At 38.7% G+C, this 17767-nt stretch overlaps 1 protein-coding gene across 2 annotated transcripts in view; it reads left to right on the forward strand.

Annotated features, from left to right (window-relative positions):
• The first annotated feature begins 1818 nt into the window (after window positions 1-1818).
• Window positions 1819-17767, forward strand: part of LOC101169294 (leucine-rich repeat transmembrane neuronal protein 4) — a 151092-nt gene continuing 135143 nt past the window's right edge. The window contains exons 1-3 of one of the 2 annotated variants that reach the window (XM_023958658.1): window positions 1819-2149; window positions 2240-2407; window positions 2713-4303. In XM_023958658.1, the coding sequence (XP_023814426.1) occupies window positions 2362-2407; window positions 2713-4259 (1593 nt within the window). In that variant the 5' untranslated portion in view covers window positions 1819-2149; window positions 2240-2361 and the 3' untranslated portion in view covers window positions 4260-4303. Of the gene's footprint in view, window positions 2408-2712; window positions 4304-17767 lie in introns of both variants that reach the window. The other variant, XM_023958657.1, reaches the window with a different exon arrangement.

Below are 17767 nucleotides of genomic sequence, written 5' to 3' on the forward strand. Positions count from 1 at the left end.
AATGTTGGAATGCCTGATAGTAAAAGCCTATTAAATCATCTGAGAATGAAGTTCTGCACTCAGACAGATGACGCACACTGTGGATCACCTCTGCATTCAGAGCCGTGTAATTGTCACTGCCGTGCTTGCAGTCACCTTGATGTGTGTGACTCACAGAGAAGTGTGAGTGTGTGTGCACATTTCCCCTCTGCCCTTCAACCCTTGTTAGCTGACTGATCTAACAGTGGAAATTAAATCAGTGATTGCTGCTGAATGAAGCCACTGCATTCATGTTTCTGGCAGTTTCTTTGTCCCAAACTCTTTGAGCTTTCAACTGAAATGTTCATTAATGTTCATTACTGGTAATTATGACAGTCATTAAGAACAGGGGCAGACAGAAATGGATGACTCCAACCCTGCCTCTTGGTCTCTATATAAAACATTTAGCACCCATTTTTACACAAAGTATATTTCAATGTCAATATGCTAATTTCAGTGAGTAAAAAGAAAATACAAGCACATAGAAACTGATGCAGTAAAACATTTGTATTACAATAAAACAAACGTATTGTTAACTTGTAGAGGTTAAAGTCAATATTGTTACTTGGTCTGCATTGTGTATTGATGATTACTGGATTAATGTGATAATGTATTCTGATGATACTCAATAAGTATTACCTGTCTTTTACATGATGTGTGAAACATGTTACTGTTTACCAAAATTATGAAAAACTATTTTCTAAAGAATTTTGTCAAAAAGGAGTACTTTGTTACCCAAAAAATACACTTGATCTGATAAGAACAGGGTTATGACAACCATGCAAAAAATTTAACATGAAATAACTCAGTAAGTAGGGGTGTGATTACTTATTGCTTCTTCTCGCTCTTTTTCAAGCAATAGATCACACTCCACCTGACTTAAGTTGATAATCATTATATTTTATAAATCTAATGTGACCTTTCGTGTGTCTTAGAAGCATTACTGCAAAAATATCTGTTTAGGATTAAGAGTAACTACACAGTTATACTGATGGCATCATCTTACATTTTTGTAATTTTTTTCAGTTGTTTCAACCAATCCATTTCTTTATTTTTAAAATGAGTTTGATATATTTATATTTAGTTTTGTATATTTATATTTGTGTGATTTCTTGTTGGATGTCTACAATTAATGGTAAAAAGACTAAGAAATCATATCAAATCAAATCAAATCAAAGTCTGACTGTGGAAAGCTAATTTGCCTGAAACCTACATGAGAACCAAATTAACTTGGGATTTTTAAGTAACAGATTTAGAAACAGTGACCTAAAATGATTTAAGATAATTTAAAAATTACATGCATCCCCCCAAATTTATCCTTAATCATTTAGGCCGTTTTGCAGTATTTTCATAAAATTTAGCTCATTTTGATTCTACACCTACAATGTGAATGTATTTTATTGAATACTTATTTAGAATAGAATATTCACCAAAAATACATTTGTGGATCATAGCCTTACAAATGGTTATCACAAAGAAGTAAGGCAAGTTTTAAATGACTAAATGACTTTATTTATTGACAGATTATATTCTCAGGCGGTATAGTGGGAATGCTTTCTTAAATTACATGAAATATTTGTCCTTTTCTGCTTTGCTGGGTTTACTGTGAGTCTCTGTGAAAGCCGCCTGAGCATCATCTGAGAATGTGAGACATTTGGCTGCTCGGAGGGTTTTGACTGGCAGTGGAGCTTCGCAAATATCTGAAGGCAGAGCAAACAGTGTTCCCAGTCCCCAACTCTACTTGATATGCAGGCTGTCCTCCTGGAGAACAACGAGGACCATTTTGGAGAGGGCTGCGAAGCTTCCTGTTGCGGCCGCCAGGGGGCGTCTCGAGTCCTGAAACAGAGTCTCAGCTCGGTCCTCTTCTCCTCACAAATGTCGTTCCTGTTGCTTAACAACTGATTTATTCTTGATGCTTCGGTCAACCCGCTGCAGTCTGCCCCTTTCCTCCTCTCACCTGCCGCAGGATGCTACCAGTTTGTTACTTCCAGACTGACACACTTCCTCACACTTTTTATTTATTATTTTAATCAACAATTGGCGAGCCGTTGCTTGGATTGGATTCTTAAGCCTCCCACCACCTGCGTGGAAGAGTGACTGGATCACGAGCTGCGAGAGCTCTCCGTCCTGTGTGAGAAATGCGTTATCCGGCTCACGCTGTGCGGCACCGGGGCAAACTACAGACTGCAGGCTGATGCGCACCTTCTGTCGTTTCCGACAGGTGTGCGGCCGTGAGCGGGTCTGACTGCTGCGGCGCAGAGCGCGCGACTCCTCCGCGCAGACGGCTGGTTGAGCGTGCCACTGTTTTGGCGAGCTGGCGGGTGACATGTAGAGCTGGGAGGCATGCAGCTGAGAGCCGCGGACACGAGGATACACCGCGCCAGGATGGGTATGTTTGGAAGCGTTTGTTTCTGCGCTGTCTCTTGACGTGTGTCTAAGTGCAGGTCAGTCAGTCAAGGCTGATGCTGCAGGTGCATCTAAACCCTGCAGCTTACCAGTAGTTGCATGTTTTAAAAAGAAAAAGGACAGGATACATGCAGCTGTCACTCACCTTACAAGAGCCCCAAAGGCATGACTGTGATTGTATGGGTTGCACTGACCAACCCTCTTCATTAGGTTTTTGATGTTTAATTGAAATTGTGCATAGGTGGTATTCGGTATACTCTCACATCTGTCACTTTTTTGTACCTCCAGGACTCCCCGTGCTTTTCCAGTGGCTTATCTTCATAGTGGTGGTACCCACATGGTTGTTTGCGGCTCCGAACCGGGAGCGCCCCTGTCCCCATAGCTGCAGGTGTGATGGGAAAATAATATACTGTGAATCGAATGCCTTTCACGACATGCCAAACAATGTGTCTGTGGGCACACAGGGTCTGTCCCTTCGCTACAACAGCCTGGTAAGCCTAAGAGCCCACCAGTTTGCAGCACTGAGTCAACTCGTTTGGCTCTACCTGGACCATAATTACATCAATGCTGTGGATGGCCAGGCCTTCCACGGGATACGGAGGCTCAAGGAACTGATTCTCAGCTCAAATAAGCTCACAAAGTTAAAAAACAACACGTTTCACGATGTCCCCAATTTACGAAACCTTGATCTGTCCTACAACAAGCTGCAGGTTCTCCAGCCAAACCAGTTTTTTGGTTTACGAAAGCTGCTCAGCCTGCACTTGAGGTCAAACTCCTTAAAAACCATCCCCATGCGTGTTTTTCTTGATTGTCGCAACCTGGAGTTTCTTGATGTTGGCTACAACAGGCTGAGGAGCCTTACACGAAATGCCTTTGCAGGACTCCTAAAGTTGATTGAGCTTCATTTGGAGCACAATCAGTTTTCAAAGATAAACTTTGCTCATTTCCCCCGCTTGACTAACCTACGGGCGCTTTACCTGCAGTGGAACAGGATAAAATTGCTTAACCAGGGTCTGCCGTGGATGTGGACTTCCTTACAAAAGTTGGACCTCACAGGAAATGAGTTGGACATTCTGGATTCAAACACATTTCAGTGCCTGCCTAACCTTCAGACTCTTAATCTGGACTCCAACAAACTCACCAACATTTCTCAGCAGACGGTGGACACCTGGATCTCCCTCACAACCATCAGCCTGGCTGGCAATTTGTGGCACTGTAACCCCAACATATGTCCTCTGATATCTTGGCTCAAAGCCTTTAAGGGTAACAAGGGGACAACTATGATTTGCGCCACTCCTAAGGAGGCCCAAGGAGAGAAAGTAACAGATGTGGTGGACACTTACAATGTCTGTACAGCAACGCCAACTCCACTCACCTCCACGACCTTGCCCCTCACTTCTGTGTTTCAGACGGAGCTGCCGTCTTTTCCCACGCAGTCCTCTGTGGATCAAAAGCTGATCTGGAACAGGACGGATTCTTCTTCCCCTTCACCTTCCCAGGCCTCCCCCACCTCCCCCCTGCCTGACAGTGAGCTTGTATCCTTCCACAAAATCATAGCCGGCAGCGTGGCCCTTTCCCTATTCGTGACCATAATTCTGCTAGTGATCTACGTGTCGTGGAAACACTATCCCAACAGTCTCAAACAGCTTCAGCTGCGCTCAGCAGTCAAAAAGCGCCAGAAAAAGGCTCGGGAGATCGAGCGCTCTTTTAATTCTCCACTGCAAGAATATTACGTGGACTACAAACCTTCCCACTCAGAGACTATGGATGTTCTGGTTAATGGAACAGGACCTTATACATACACGATCTCAGGCTCGAGGGAATGTGAGGTATGACTGTTGCCCTCCAAAAACCAATTTCCACTGCAAAGGCGTAAGAGGTAAATTTTCTGACACTCCATGAGAAAGAATGTTAGTTTCTCCTTTGCTGTGGGATAAGGAAGCAAATATCAGTGCATGGTGACTCGTTTTGCAAAATAGCAGTTTGTTCAATTCCATATGACTGCCAAGCTGCTGCTTTAAATATTATTCCCATTTGCTGAAACTGCAATGGCAGCTCCTCTTTCTGGGGTTACTTGCTTACACCACCATGCAATATGCACAAGAGATTTATCTTTCATTACCTACAGGAACAGGCCCCTTGATTAATTTTTGTATCATCAGCCTGCCCCTTCTTCAGACACAAATGACTTGGTGGCCCGAATGGAACAACAGCAATGCATTAGATCAAGTCACTGTGCAGGTGGTACTTTCTTATCCTGTGTTTTTGCTACAACAGCCATAGTGGCAAACACACAACTTGTTGGAATCGAAATATTTGTTTTCTGTTCTGTAAAGCATGTAAATGTTCTTAATCACACCAGCTGATCGTCATATATCTCACTGTCTGCCTGCAGTAACAGTGTGTTTAGCATTTTTTCTCATTAGTTTAATTTCCAAAGTTCAAACAGTCACTGCAGGGTGGAGTACACCATAAAGGCCCGTGGCCAAATAAAAAATAAATTATGCATTTGGGCTCAATTTCTGTTTGGCTCTGGCGTGCTGCTGCAGTGAGAAACTGCATTATGCTGCGTTGGTTAATGTCAGAAATATGAAAGCAAAGCTTTTGTCTAAAAAAAAAAGACTGGGAATATCCACTTTTAGACAATTTTTTGATACACAAAAGAAAAACACAACCAAAATCATGTGGGTTGAATGTGTGAATGTTTACCTCCAAACTCTCAGCATCTGTTCTGTTTTTACTAACACTTGTCTCCTTTTTGTCATAACAGTTAAGTGTGATTAACAGGATGTGTTGCTAGGAGGAGAAAAAAACCTGAAACACACTGCTGGAACCTTTTGTGTTATTAACCAGAGGTGCTGTGGAGTTCAGTAGACATCTTTCTTCTCCATTGTTTCTGTCTTTGCGGCTCAGAGACTACATTTTATCTCTCACTGCCACACAGCCCATTGACCATATTCTCTGTGGGGCCAACAAATCATTTAAAAATATGTTTTAGGTCAGCAGACTGCAGTGTATAACTCTTCCTGTTATTTTTAACCATTATGGAACTCAGCACAGACACTTGTGATGGTCTCAGTTGTATTTCTGAAGGATTTTGGTGCACATGCAGTTAAATTAGCTGAGTTTTTCTAAAATAAAAGTTTGGGGTAAGAAGTGTATTTTCTTTTGTGGCTTTTGTGTAAAGATAGCTTTAAAGTCCCACTTCAATCATATTTTGGTCTATTACAAAATAATTCCCAGTAGTCTTTAAATGTTGATTATGCGTTTTTTGCCCAAAAAAAAGAAAAACTGTGTTGTTTTCTAGGACATAGTTCCTGCAGAGCGGCAGTAGTTTGTTAGAAATTCACCTCTGAGTTGTGGGCAGGACTATTGGCGCAGAGTAAGCCTGCCCTCATTTCCTATCAACCCTTAGTTTACACTCTTTCTCGCTATAGCTTACAGACCCTCATAACTCCAACCTGACATTACCAGTGGATGATGAGCAATATTGGAACTTTCCAGTCGTACAGTTTGGAGCCAGATGCCAGCTCAGACATGGAAAATGAAGACATACATGGATGTATTTGTCCACAGGTGAATGCATTCGAATGGAGCAGAGCAGGGAGCTTGTGACCCCTCCAGTGTATTTTCTACATAAAAAAACAATCTTTCACAAATGTTACTTTTGAATCTAAAACTGATTCACAATGATTTGAAATGCAGTTTTATTCCTAATTTTCTCTGTACAGTATATATGTCCTCCATTATGAGATAAATGGCAAAAGAATGTTAAAAACATCCAAAACACAATTTTCACTGGAGTGGGTCTTTAAGGCAGCAGTGTTTTGAGTTCATTGTGGTGATTTTCATGCATAACCAGATGATATTTATGCATGTTTCTTTCTAAGATTTGGTTTGCTAGCCTCATTCTTGAACCACAACAAAAGGTGGAAAACGACAAAAACGGATTATACTTTTTAAAAAAGAAATCTTTCTATTTCTATTAGCTGGAGCTGACGTGAGCGGGGTGACCCTGCTGCAGCTTGCAACAGGCATGCATCTAATCTACACTTTCTTTTTACCAATGCAAGTACGAGAATCAATTTAGCACAGTCTCCTTTGGCATGTAAAGATCCTTCTCAGTTTACAGTGACACTGTGTAGTGTCAGGGAAGATGAAAGCCAAAGAAATGCTGTTTTTGAAGCAATTGCTGCAGGGCTAAAGCCCAGACTCAGAGGCACAGACTAAATCCTGGAATCCAATGTGCCTTCTGCATGGGTTTTTTCAAGCTTCCCCAGATAGGAAGCTCTTAAGCTATTAGCTGCATTTTCAATTAGGAGAAGAGCTATGTAATTGAAGCCTGTTATCTTGTGCACATGTCCAAACCAACAGACGTCGAGTTAATTTGTTTCTATAGATTTCCTCCAGCACAGCTCAGCAGGTTGGTTTCGACACAGCAAAGAGAGCTCACAGTGCGTGAATTTTGATGAACACTTTGAACCGTGAACTTCTTCAGACTCCTTCTTGCACATTATTTAAAAGCGCACCCTTGTACGCCATCCACTTACAAGCTCACAAAGCAGCTGCGACTGCTGTACACCCACAGATCATTCCCTTCAAAGTTGGTTTAGAGCATATTAAGGCAAAAACCTCATCCATTTCAGCCAAAGGCACTCCTTTTATTTGGACAGAATCTGCAAGCAGTAATGAGATGAGAAGATTCTTCTCACAGATAATTAAAGTGGACATTGTGAAGCCTGATGATGTGAGTAGAAAGGTGTGCCACTGTGGGATGCATTTAACTTGACATTATGCTGTCTAATGTAATTAGATCTGGAAGGTTAGTTTCCTTTTTCTTTTTTTTGCTTTTACACTGTGACAGCTTTTTTCATCTTTGTGTAAACACACACCAAGTGAAGCTATTTTTTGGGACTAGTTTAAATAAGGAAATATTATATAAAATTTTACTAATTCAATTCAATTACATTTTATTTATATAGCCCAGTATTACAACAATAGTTGTATCAATGGGCTTCATATCGGTAATGGTATAGGAACATAATATCTGTCATAAAAATCAATTGGTAATTGTGAAAAATCCTCAGGGGTGTCCACATGAAGGAGGGATCCTCTCCCAGGAAGGACAGGCGCTGTACCACAACTCTTAGCTTAGAAGAATTAGCTTATCTAACTCTACGACTACACGTTTAAATAGTCCAGCAGATGGACTTCATCCAAATGGAGTTGGGGGACGGCTAGGGGTGCGAGACGAGCCAGAGGCTAGGTTCATGGCTAAGTACACGAGCATGGACAGGCCAATTTGAATCACTCCTGCTCCCCTGGAGGGGAGTGGGAAAGAGGGACAACACATGAATTGTACTGCACCAAACAAAGACATGGATAACTAAATGATAAATAAATTATCAAGAATAGAGGAGAGGACATGTAGATGAGAGTGGAGGACAGAACCCCAGTGCACCATACTTTCCCCAGCTTCTAACTTCCAGCAGCTCACTAGCAACTAATTCTTATTGAAATTTAATTCAAACATGTTTATAGTAAGTTGCATGCACTATGGTACTTATAGTGGATATTAATAATAATACTGGAAAATATACGTGTTTGGGATATTAGTAGTAATGCAATATAGTGTTAATCTAAGCAGGGGGAACTGTTTATTAAACATTCTTCCCTCTGCGGAGAAATATGTATAATAAATGTGATGAAAATTGTAATTATTCCCCCAAAATTCATTACAGTAGGTGAGGTAGGGGGAGCAATAAGGTAAATATTCTCTGATTACTAGCTAGTCTGCAATAAGCCTGTCCAAAGAGGAATGTTTTAAGTCTAACTTTGAATGTAGGAACTGTGTCAGCCTCGCTGACATGAGCTGGGAGCTCATTCCATAAGCTACTAAAGGCTCTACTTCCAACTGTGCTTTGACAAATTCTAGAAACCACAAGCAGTCCTGCATTTTGTGAGCGAAGTGTTTTGTTTGGTTGGTAAGGCACTATGAGATCTTTAATATAGGATGGGGTCATACCATTTAAGGCCTTATAGGTTAGCAGGAGGATTTTGAACTTGATTCTAGACTCAACTGGGAGCCTGTGAAGTGAAGCTAACGAAGGGGTAATGTTTTCTTTTCTGCTAGTTCCTGTTAACAATCTTGCTGCTGCGTTCTAAACAAGCTGAAGACTTTTTAAAGAACTTTAAGGGCACGCTGCTAAAAAAGAGTTACAGTAATCCAACCTACACGTAACAAATGCATGAATAAGTTTCAGCATCACTTAGATAATATATTTCTGATCTTAGCTATGTTGTGCAGGTGAAAAAATGTGTGATGTTTTGTGTGTTTTACAAGCCTGTGATATGTAAGCCTTAAATGATAAATCCTGGTCAATTAAAACTTCTTTTTTTTAACTGTGAAATTGGAGGCTATACTTACACCATCCAGGGAGACTATCTGATCAGAGAGAGCATCCCTCAGGTATTTAGGACCTGGTATAATGACTGTAGTATTCTCTGGGTTTAAGAGGAGGTAAGCATTGTTATCCAGGTTTTGATGTCTCAGATGCAGGCATTAAGTTTCTCTATATGGTCATTCTAGTCAGGTTTAATGGATACATACAACTGTGTAACAGTGAAAATTAATTCTGTGTTTCCTAATTATGTTTCCAAAGGGCAGCATATAAAGCATAAACAGGATGGGTCCTAGAACTGAGCCCTGTGTGACTCCATAGCTAACTTGAGTGCAATGAGAAAACGGTCCATTTACATTAGCAAACTGGTACCTATCAGATAAAAACAATTCAAACCACCGGAGGGCAGATCCTCTGATCCTTATGTCATGCTCTAATCTTTGGAGTAAAATGCTGTGGTTGATAGTGTCAAAGGCTAGACTGAGGTCTAACAGATCCAGAATAGAGAACAGTCTCTTTTCTGAGCCCAATAACAAGTCATTAGAGAGTCTAACTAAGCGCAGTGCAATTCAACAATTACATTTTAAACAGTGCTATGAGGAATAAACTACTAAGACTTGAATAATTAAATATCAATATATCACAAATCTAGATTTTGTGTTTTTGCTTTTCATTTTGGTTTGCCATTTTATTGTGTTGTGGAATTGACAATCACTCTGACCACATGGCTTGGAGGGGGGATGATTCATGGATCCGCACCAGCAGACTACTTAGCTTTTATCATACCTGATGATTTTGTGAAAAATGGGCTCCGGCAAGTTCCATTCAAACTCAACTGCAGCAAAACGCAGCAAGAAAATAGCCTATTAACTGAATTGCCTGTAATGGCTGTTATGTAATATCATTTTTATGACTCTCCGTCACGTGCTGTTCAGTAGATGGGGATTTATATAGGAAAAATTAATAATTCTTACATGTGAATCATCACATAATCTTAACTGACTCGAAGTGCTTTCAAAACTGAGTAATTCATTAAATTGTCCAAATGTTTTCTACATAAAGGATGAGTTAAAATTCTACAAAAGGTTTTTCCACGCTTTTTTTTTAACTATTAGTAATATAAAATAAAATGGAATTTGCCCCAATTAAAACACAGGGTTTTAAAAGAAGTTTAAAGATTTATGTTATTGCCAGATTTCTGCAAAGTTATTTGTGTTTTTTTTTCTAAAAGCATATTAAATACCAGCTGGAGCTGAAGCTTGAAGGGCATGAAGTATGTACAGAAATTATGCACAATTACTCATTTTTGCTTAAACCCTGCATTAACCTCTTCCTGTTAAAAAATTGCCTTCAAAAGTTAAAACAAGCATTTTCAAATAAACTACAGAGAGTAATTGAATAGATCAGGTGTAAACAGTATAACCTGATTGCAACAGCACTGTGTGAGTAAGCATAAGTATTTTTCATTTAAAAAAGAAACAGAGTGAAAAAAAGAAATAAGGAAAATATCGCTTTAAAATACTGCAAGATCATGCAATTATTTTACATTTGTTTGAAATCTTATTATTTTCTGCATTAAAAGTGGTTCTCTTGTTAGGTAGCCTTTTCAGATTTTTCTAAAAAGAAGTACCAGGGTCTCCTTGGTGCATGCTGCATGGTTTGGCACACCTGGGGTTTCTCATGTGACACCCAACTATGTTTACTTCAATAAAGTATGTGAGCTGTGAAAATCATCTTCTGTGAGGGGAAGAATTCATAAGCCACACATTTATTTTGAGTTTGTGTTTATTGACAAACTATTGTAAAAAGGTAGAGGAACTCTCAGCAGGTCCCTAAAAAAGTGAGGTAACATGCATTGTTTTTCCACGTTCATATATAATTGTGTGTTATACCATGGTCCGGGTGAATACTCGATTCTGATTGGCTGCTGAGTGTGGATTAAAAATTGATAATCAACACTGATTGTATACGCCCAAAAAAAGACATCCCAGTCACAGAACCTAAATGTTCTACTTCACTGCGCCGGCTTCTTTAAAACAAACTTTAGCTTCATCATCTGGAAAAAATCAAGCAGTAAGAGGTGAACTTTCTCTATGAACTGATGCTTTATTTAACCTATCATGCAATTGGCATATATATCGCTTTGCTGCTGTGGTTGAGGTCGGTGCTGGCTCACCCAGCTAAGTGTGACATGTTACTGTGACAACGCGCAGCACCATTTAACAAATAGTCCGCTTTTTTGAGAAAAAAGCAATCTAAACCGAACAAATAACAAGAACGAATGACTAAAAACTGATTAAATATTTCTTTCTTTTGTAAGTGACCATGGTATCAGCGGGTTAATGGCGTTCGAAGTGTGCATTATCAGAATTTAACACACCTCGATTCAGGCTTCCATGTCAATGTCTGATAATGCACACTTCGTCTGCCATAAACCCATATATCCATTTCCAGAAAGTCTGAACATCCTGCCTTCTTTGTACTTAAGATATTCCCCTTGCTTTGTTTGTGCTTGTTGCTATGTAGAATCTTGTTTAACAAGTCTACCTTTCTACCTTCACCTGTAAGACTTTGCAGCTGGCATCAACAGTTCTCGATGGTTTGCATATGCTGCTGATATTACTAAAAGGCCCTTTGCTCACCTTCAGGATGAAAGTATATTTACATTTCTTTCATTTCTTAAGTTACAAGGTTTTATATTATACTTTATTATTATACTTTAGTTAAACATTGTTTGAAGTGATTGACATAGTGAACTGCTTGGTATCAGAACTACACCAACAAAAACCTGTTAAAAAGACTTGTTAGATAAACAATAGCTGTGTTTCCATCTCACATATGTGCAAAACATTATAGAAATTCTAGAAATGTTGAAATGTCCTGTGCTTTGACCCAGGCTTGTCTTTCTTCAAAATAGATTTCTATTCTTCTGCTGAATAAATCATTTATATGTTGATTGAAATGGTTAAATTTAAATGCATGTCTGCATATTTGAGCCTTGTGTTAGCTTCTATTGGGTCTATCTTTTCCAAGCAGTTAAAGTGGCATCTCCTTTTAACGTGGACAAAGTGATTGAAGGCCTTACATGCAGCATGCAAAACTGAACGACGCAGCAAAACTCCTTATTTATATAAATTCCTACAACTAAAAAGAAGAAAACGCAACCAACAAAATCAAGTTGGTAAAAACTTTCAAAACAAAACAAACCAAAAAACCTCCCTTAATAGGAATTAAAAAAACAGGAATTCAAGGTGAGAAGTAACAAAATACAAAAGTATAAAAAACTGTTTCTTGGTATTCATTGCCAAGCAAAACAAACATTCATCTGCAGATTGCAAGGATTGAAGTGATATGTCCTGATATGTCAATGTTATCTGACAAAAAAAGGGGAGAAAAAAACACGTTGTGACTATACACACCTTTAGGTATTCAGGATCTCTTGAAACGCTCACAGTGGCAGTTAAACAGGACAGTTTCATGCACTCTACTGAGGGCTCTGGGTCTGCAAGTTGAGTATAAATGAACCAGCGGGATTTAATTCATAATCAGAGCAGAAACCTATCTTTGGTTAAGCACCTTTCATGCTGCTGTGTGCGTGGGGTGAGATCTCCTCCAAATAAACATCCTCAGCGCTGCTCATAATTCCGACTTTTGCCAGAGGTTCCTCTCGGCGGTGTCATGTCTACTCTGGAGAGGAGCGGAATGCATAAAAGGACTGAACCAAAAGAAGTGGCGATAGATTTGTGTAAAAATGGCTTGTAGAATCTGATAGTTCTTTTGTTTCACAGTGATTAATCTTGACATCTGCTCTTCATCTGAAGGATGTTCTCATGATTTCATTATTGTCCTTATGATGTGCTAATAGCAAATCTGTCAGTCAGATAAAAGCTCATTCTGGTGTAGGCAGAAAAGGAAATGATGCTGCTTTTCCATGCTTCAACACAGAAAATATTGAATTCCACTCCAAGTTAGAAGTCCTTATTTACAGAAAAAGTGCGACAAAACACTGATTGGGTCCCTGATCACTGATCATTCCAGTTTTTGAGGTAGCTCACTGTGGAAGCACTGCGCTGCTGAGAAAAAAAAGCAATAAAAGTCAGGGCTTTTTCGACCTTCAAACCTCAGATTTAAATTGAGGCCAGCATTGATTGACAGCATCATTAACTTCCGAATGCACTTCATGTTGCACAATAATGTAGTCCTTCACCTAGACTCCAGGCTAAACAAACTACATGAAAAGTCAGGCCACACTGCTTTCTCCCATTTAAGATAACGCAAAATACAAAAATTAACAAACCTTTAAACCCACTAACATTCATGAAATACGCTCAAAATTATATTTATATAAGGAAAAAAAATGTTTTCGTGCAAACTAATTTGTGGGCAAATGAAGAGAGCACACAGATAAGTCAGGCTAATTTATTTCATGAACCGTACCCTCAATCTGCCCACACACAAACTATGATGAATATATAATGCAACATTAAACTTCTCTGTTCTGTTTCAAAGGCAATGTGAATTAGCTAAAAGCAATATTCTGGTAATTTGCTGAATATGTGTTCATAGAAATCATGTAAATGCCTTTTAGAAGTTAAATTAATAATTACGTTCCAAGTGAAAGAGCCATTTTTGATTAAGCAGTGAATAATAAAATTGGGGAAAGTATGAAGTGTTTGTAAAATCTAACACTTTTTCCAAAAGTGATCAATAAGGCTATACAACAAGATGTACAACATACTGTAGTTATTTCATAAAGATTTTGCAAAAATGTAGAAATCTTTGAGTCAAACCAAGTTTTGCAATATAACATTTTTTTTAGAAGCACTTTTAACAAAAGCTTGTTGTAATGAATTAAGTGTATTTGGGTAAATATCAGTCAATACATCACTGACAAACTAATAAATCAATTTATTTTCTAATTCAACAAGATTTGCTCAAATGTTCATTATTTTTCAAATTTCCATCCCAAATCTAATTAAGTATGGTTATAAAAAATAGTTTTCACTTTTGTTTTTACTTGACAATTGAATATCTTACATTGATACAACAATGAAATATTAAATGAAAAAATGGCCAAAAAACAGTTTTTTGGCCAAAATAAAAGAGGCAACAAAATTTGTTTTTAGGAAAATCAATCCGCAAATTAGATGAATTGATATTTTCAAAGTCAAGATTGATTGGATTAGATTAATCAATTTTTTAATCTCAGCCCCATCGGTAACAGAAGTCATTTTTGGCAGAAAGTCAATGTTTTGTAATAATTTCTCAGACATTTTGACCCATGATGAAATGATAGCATCACGCTCTTGCTGCAGATTCCCATCATAACATGAAGCTCCCAACCTACCAGTCTCTGGACCTTTAGCATGTCAGAGATGCTCAAGTGGACTGATATTATGTAGCTTTAGAATCCAAAATATTGTTAAAATAAATGTTTTGGTTAGGGATCATTTGAACTTTATGCCAATTTAAATACTACTTCTTACACAGGGTCAGGTTTTTATTGTATTATCTCATTTTGGTAAGCACCCACACAAAGAATTTATTTGAGCTTTATTATATATTATTTGAGTTGCTTTTTTAAATTTATCAGTTTCCCTTGACCTTCAACACCAACACATTGTTGAACTGAATATTTTCACTTTTGAACTAGAGTGTGTAAAACATGAAAGATGATGAAAGGGGAAAATTCCAGTTTCTGAATGACCAAAACTGCAGATGTTTGAAAGGAAATTATAATAAATCTCCAGCATCAGTCAATTTCTTTTGAATCTGCTCAAAATTCTTGAAGGGGTTTATTTCCAAACTCTTTTACGACTGCTTGTCCATCACTTTCTTATGCATTTGCCCTTTCACATGCCCAGATACACAGCCTGCTTATTTTTTGTGTATTCAGACTAGACACATTTGGTTTGCTTAAAGTGAACCAGAGTTTCTTTTCCCTGATAATCCCGAACAAATTTTCAGCCTGAAACCCAAGCAGACCCTGGTTCAGGACCATGAACCGCTCTTGGACCCATCTTCCGAGGTGGTCTAGATTCGTTTCCAATTGGACTGAGATTCGTTTTGCTCTGAGATTCCTCAGTCTGAACACAATCCATCCTCGGAGTGGAACCACTGGACCAAAACAACCTCCGTAGCCGACGTACACAGAGTAGAAATGTAGCAACAAATGAGCCTTGGGAAAATAAAGCAACAATTTAAAGCAATGATTATCGTTTATCAAACAGAAAAAGGGTCCATGGTTATTTGTTAGAACGTTTTATTTTAACACCACTGAAAACGTTTCTTACAAGCTGTTCTGTGTCTTGTTGCGCGTCACGCGCAGAGAGGCGCTGCTGTGATGTCACCCTAAAAGCTGCCTTGTAGTTCCTTAACAGATCTGTTTTATACGGTTTTAAAGCACAACAACGATGAGACGCAGCAACTCATTCAAATGTAAACGGATGAATTCAGACTCATTTAAACAATTTTACCGTGATACAAATTGCTTCTCACCATTTTCCCGACGATTTATATGTCATAAACACTTATTAGTATACCTTCTTAGCTGTCTTCTTGCCAGTAACCGCCCTGCAGCCTGCCTCCACCAGACCAAAAAAGCAAGTAAAAAGTGTTGACCCTGATGTTGATACAGATGTACAAAATTTGTGAGCAAAGTATTAAGTTTGAAAGAACTAAAAGCACAGGACTTCCATAGTTTCTGCCTCTAGTTGCTTTTCTCCCGCCCTCGTAATTCCTGACTAATGAGTGAAGAGATCTTTAGTCAGGTTTTGCTGAATTTGTGTACAAGCTTTAGTCCGGAACAAGAAGGCCTACTTGACGGCAGTCTGAATACACACCATTCGCAAGGTTCGGGACTCGATTCGGACCAAATTTTTTTTATTTTTCATTTTCGGACCAAATTAAGTGGACTTGGTGTGGACCAAACGGTTTTCTCAGTCTGAATCCACCCTAAGCATTGACCTTTTGTGTCCTACTCTTCCTATGCACAGTTTGAATGATTTTTCTCTGAACAACTATCACATTTCCATGATTGAAGGCTAACACGCGTTAACAACATTAGCCTTGGATGAACATAAAATCTATGCAGGAAAGGCTGTAATCTGCATCTTGACTGCACGTAAATATGTGGGAATAACATCAGCCTTTATTTTGTCGGGACACGACTGGAAACACAAATCCAGGTGATTGTTTGAAAGGTTTGCAAGGACTGAGCAGCATTTCTGCTTTGAAAAGCTCATACACTGCCACAAAGCCGCTGTGTGAGCTGGCAGTCCGCAGTCCGGAATAGTCCGATATATTTTTTTACCCATGTCAGATCCTTGTCTCCCTAGTGACATACACTATATTACAAAAAGTATTGCCACCGTCCCAAAAAACAAAAAAACAAACAAAAAACATGCTCATAGGTTTTAATTGGTTAATCTAAATTATCCCTTGGTGTGAATGTGAGTGTACATGGGTGTGTGATTTGTGGCCCCGGGATAGACTAGAGACCTGTCCAGGATGTCCCCTGCCTTCACCTACGAGTGGCCGGGATAGGTTTTGGCAGCCTCTTGACCCTGAAAGGGACAAAATGGGTTTAGAAGATGTATGAATAAAAATAAAAGAAACATAAATGCTAATCGTGACATAGTATACAAAGAAAACAAATCATAAAATTATACAAATGTTTACGTAAAAAAACAAGCTAATGTGCAGGTAAGTGGAAGACGCCTAAAGGCTTATATGAAAGCTACCCCTAGATCAACAAAAGGAATAAAAAAAAACAAGATTTGTAATAACATAAGAAATTTTATGTGAGTTCTGTAGGTACACCTCCAAACAATGTTACAACAAGAAAATAAAGGATAAGCAGGCTATAGGTCAAGAGTAAAATACATTGTTTTTATAACCCTTTTTAAATATGGGAATAACTTTTGTAATCTTTAGGTCAACTGGTACAAGTTTTTTCCTTGAAAACTTTTACTAGTTTTTTTCTATATGACCTAAAAGTTTATATATTAAAGGGAGAAGATGAGCTTAAATACTTCTTGTATAAGTTGTTTATACTTAACAATTACCTTTTCAGACCATGAGTAAACCATGATTTACTTAGTTTTCTTTTTTCTTCCCAACCATTTTTCACAATTGGAAAGGATCTCTCAGAGGCTACATTGATTAATAGTGAAATCCATGATATGTTCTATCAGGATCTTCTTCTCTAAAGAATTTAAAAAAAAGATGTGTTCTAATAATTGTTTAATTCAAGTTTAATATAATTATTATAATTTTGAAATGTGATATTCAATCTTTTATTGACAAAGTTGAACAATTTGAAATATAAGAAAGTGATCGGATATATATGTGTACAATATAACTGACTTTGTTTCATAATTTAAGGAATTAAATAAAATTTCATCTATTAATGTTGCCGTACTTTCAGGGAGTCGGTTTAGCTCGTGCTGGTTTGCGGCGCCTTCTGTCCGCGAAACCAGGGTTCGAATCCGGGTTGCTCCCTATTCCCTGCTCTGCTTCTGTGCCGGACCCAAGCTCAGCTAAACTTGACAGGGTTGCGTAAGGAAGGGCATCCAGAGTAAAACATTGCCAAGGTAACCATGCGACTAGAGAGAGGGGTTGTTTCGCTGTGGCAACCCCTGATGGGAAAAGCCAAAATTGGAAGAAGACTGTTGCTGTACTTTCAATTTCCGTTAAAACGGATAAAATATCATACTCATTGAAAAGTACAGAGAGATTGTGTTGAATCTTGAACTCTTAACTCATTCATTCATCTTCTTCAGTTTTGTCCCTTTCGGGGTGATGGAGTTGCCGGAGCCTGTCCAGGCCACTTATGGGCGAAGGCAGGGGACACACTGGACAGGTCGCCAGGAAAGTGCAGGAGAGGAGAGAGTTAAAATATAGTTCTGGGTTTTCCGTGCAAGACTCTAAAAACAAAAATT

This window comes from Oryzias latipes, chromosome 9, assembly GCF_002234675.1.
Source record: "Oryzias latipes chromosome 9, ASM223467v1".
Lineage (NCBI taxonomy): Eukaryota > Metazoa > Chordata > Actinopteri > Beloniformes > Adrianichthyidae > Oryzias > Oryzias latipes.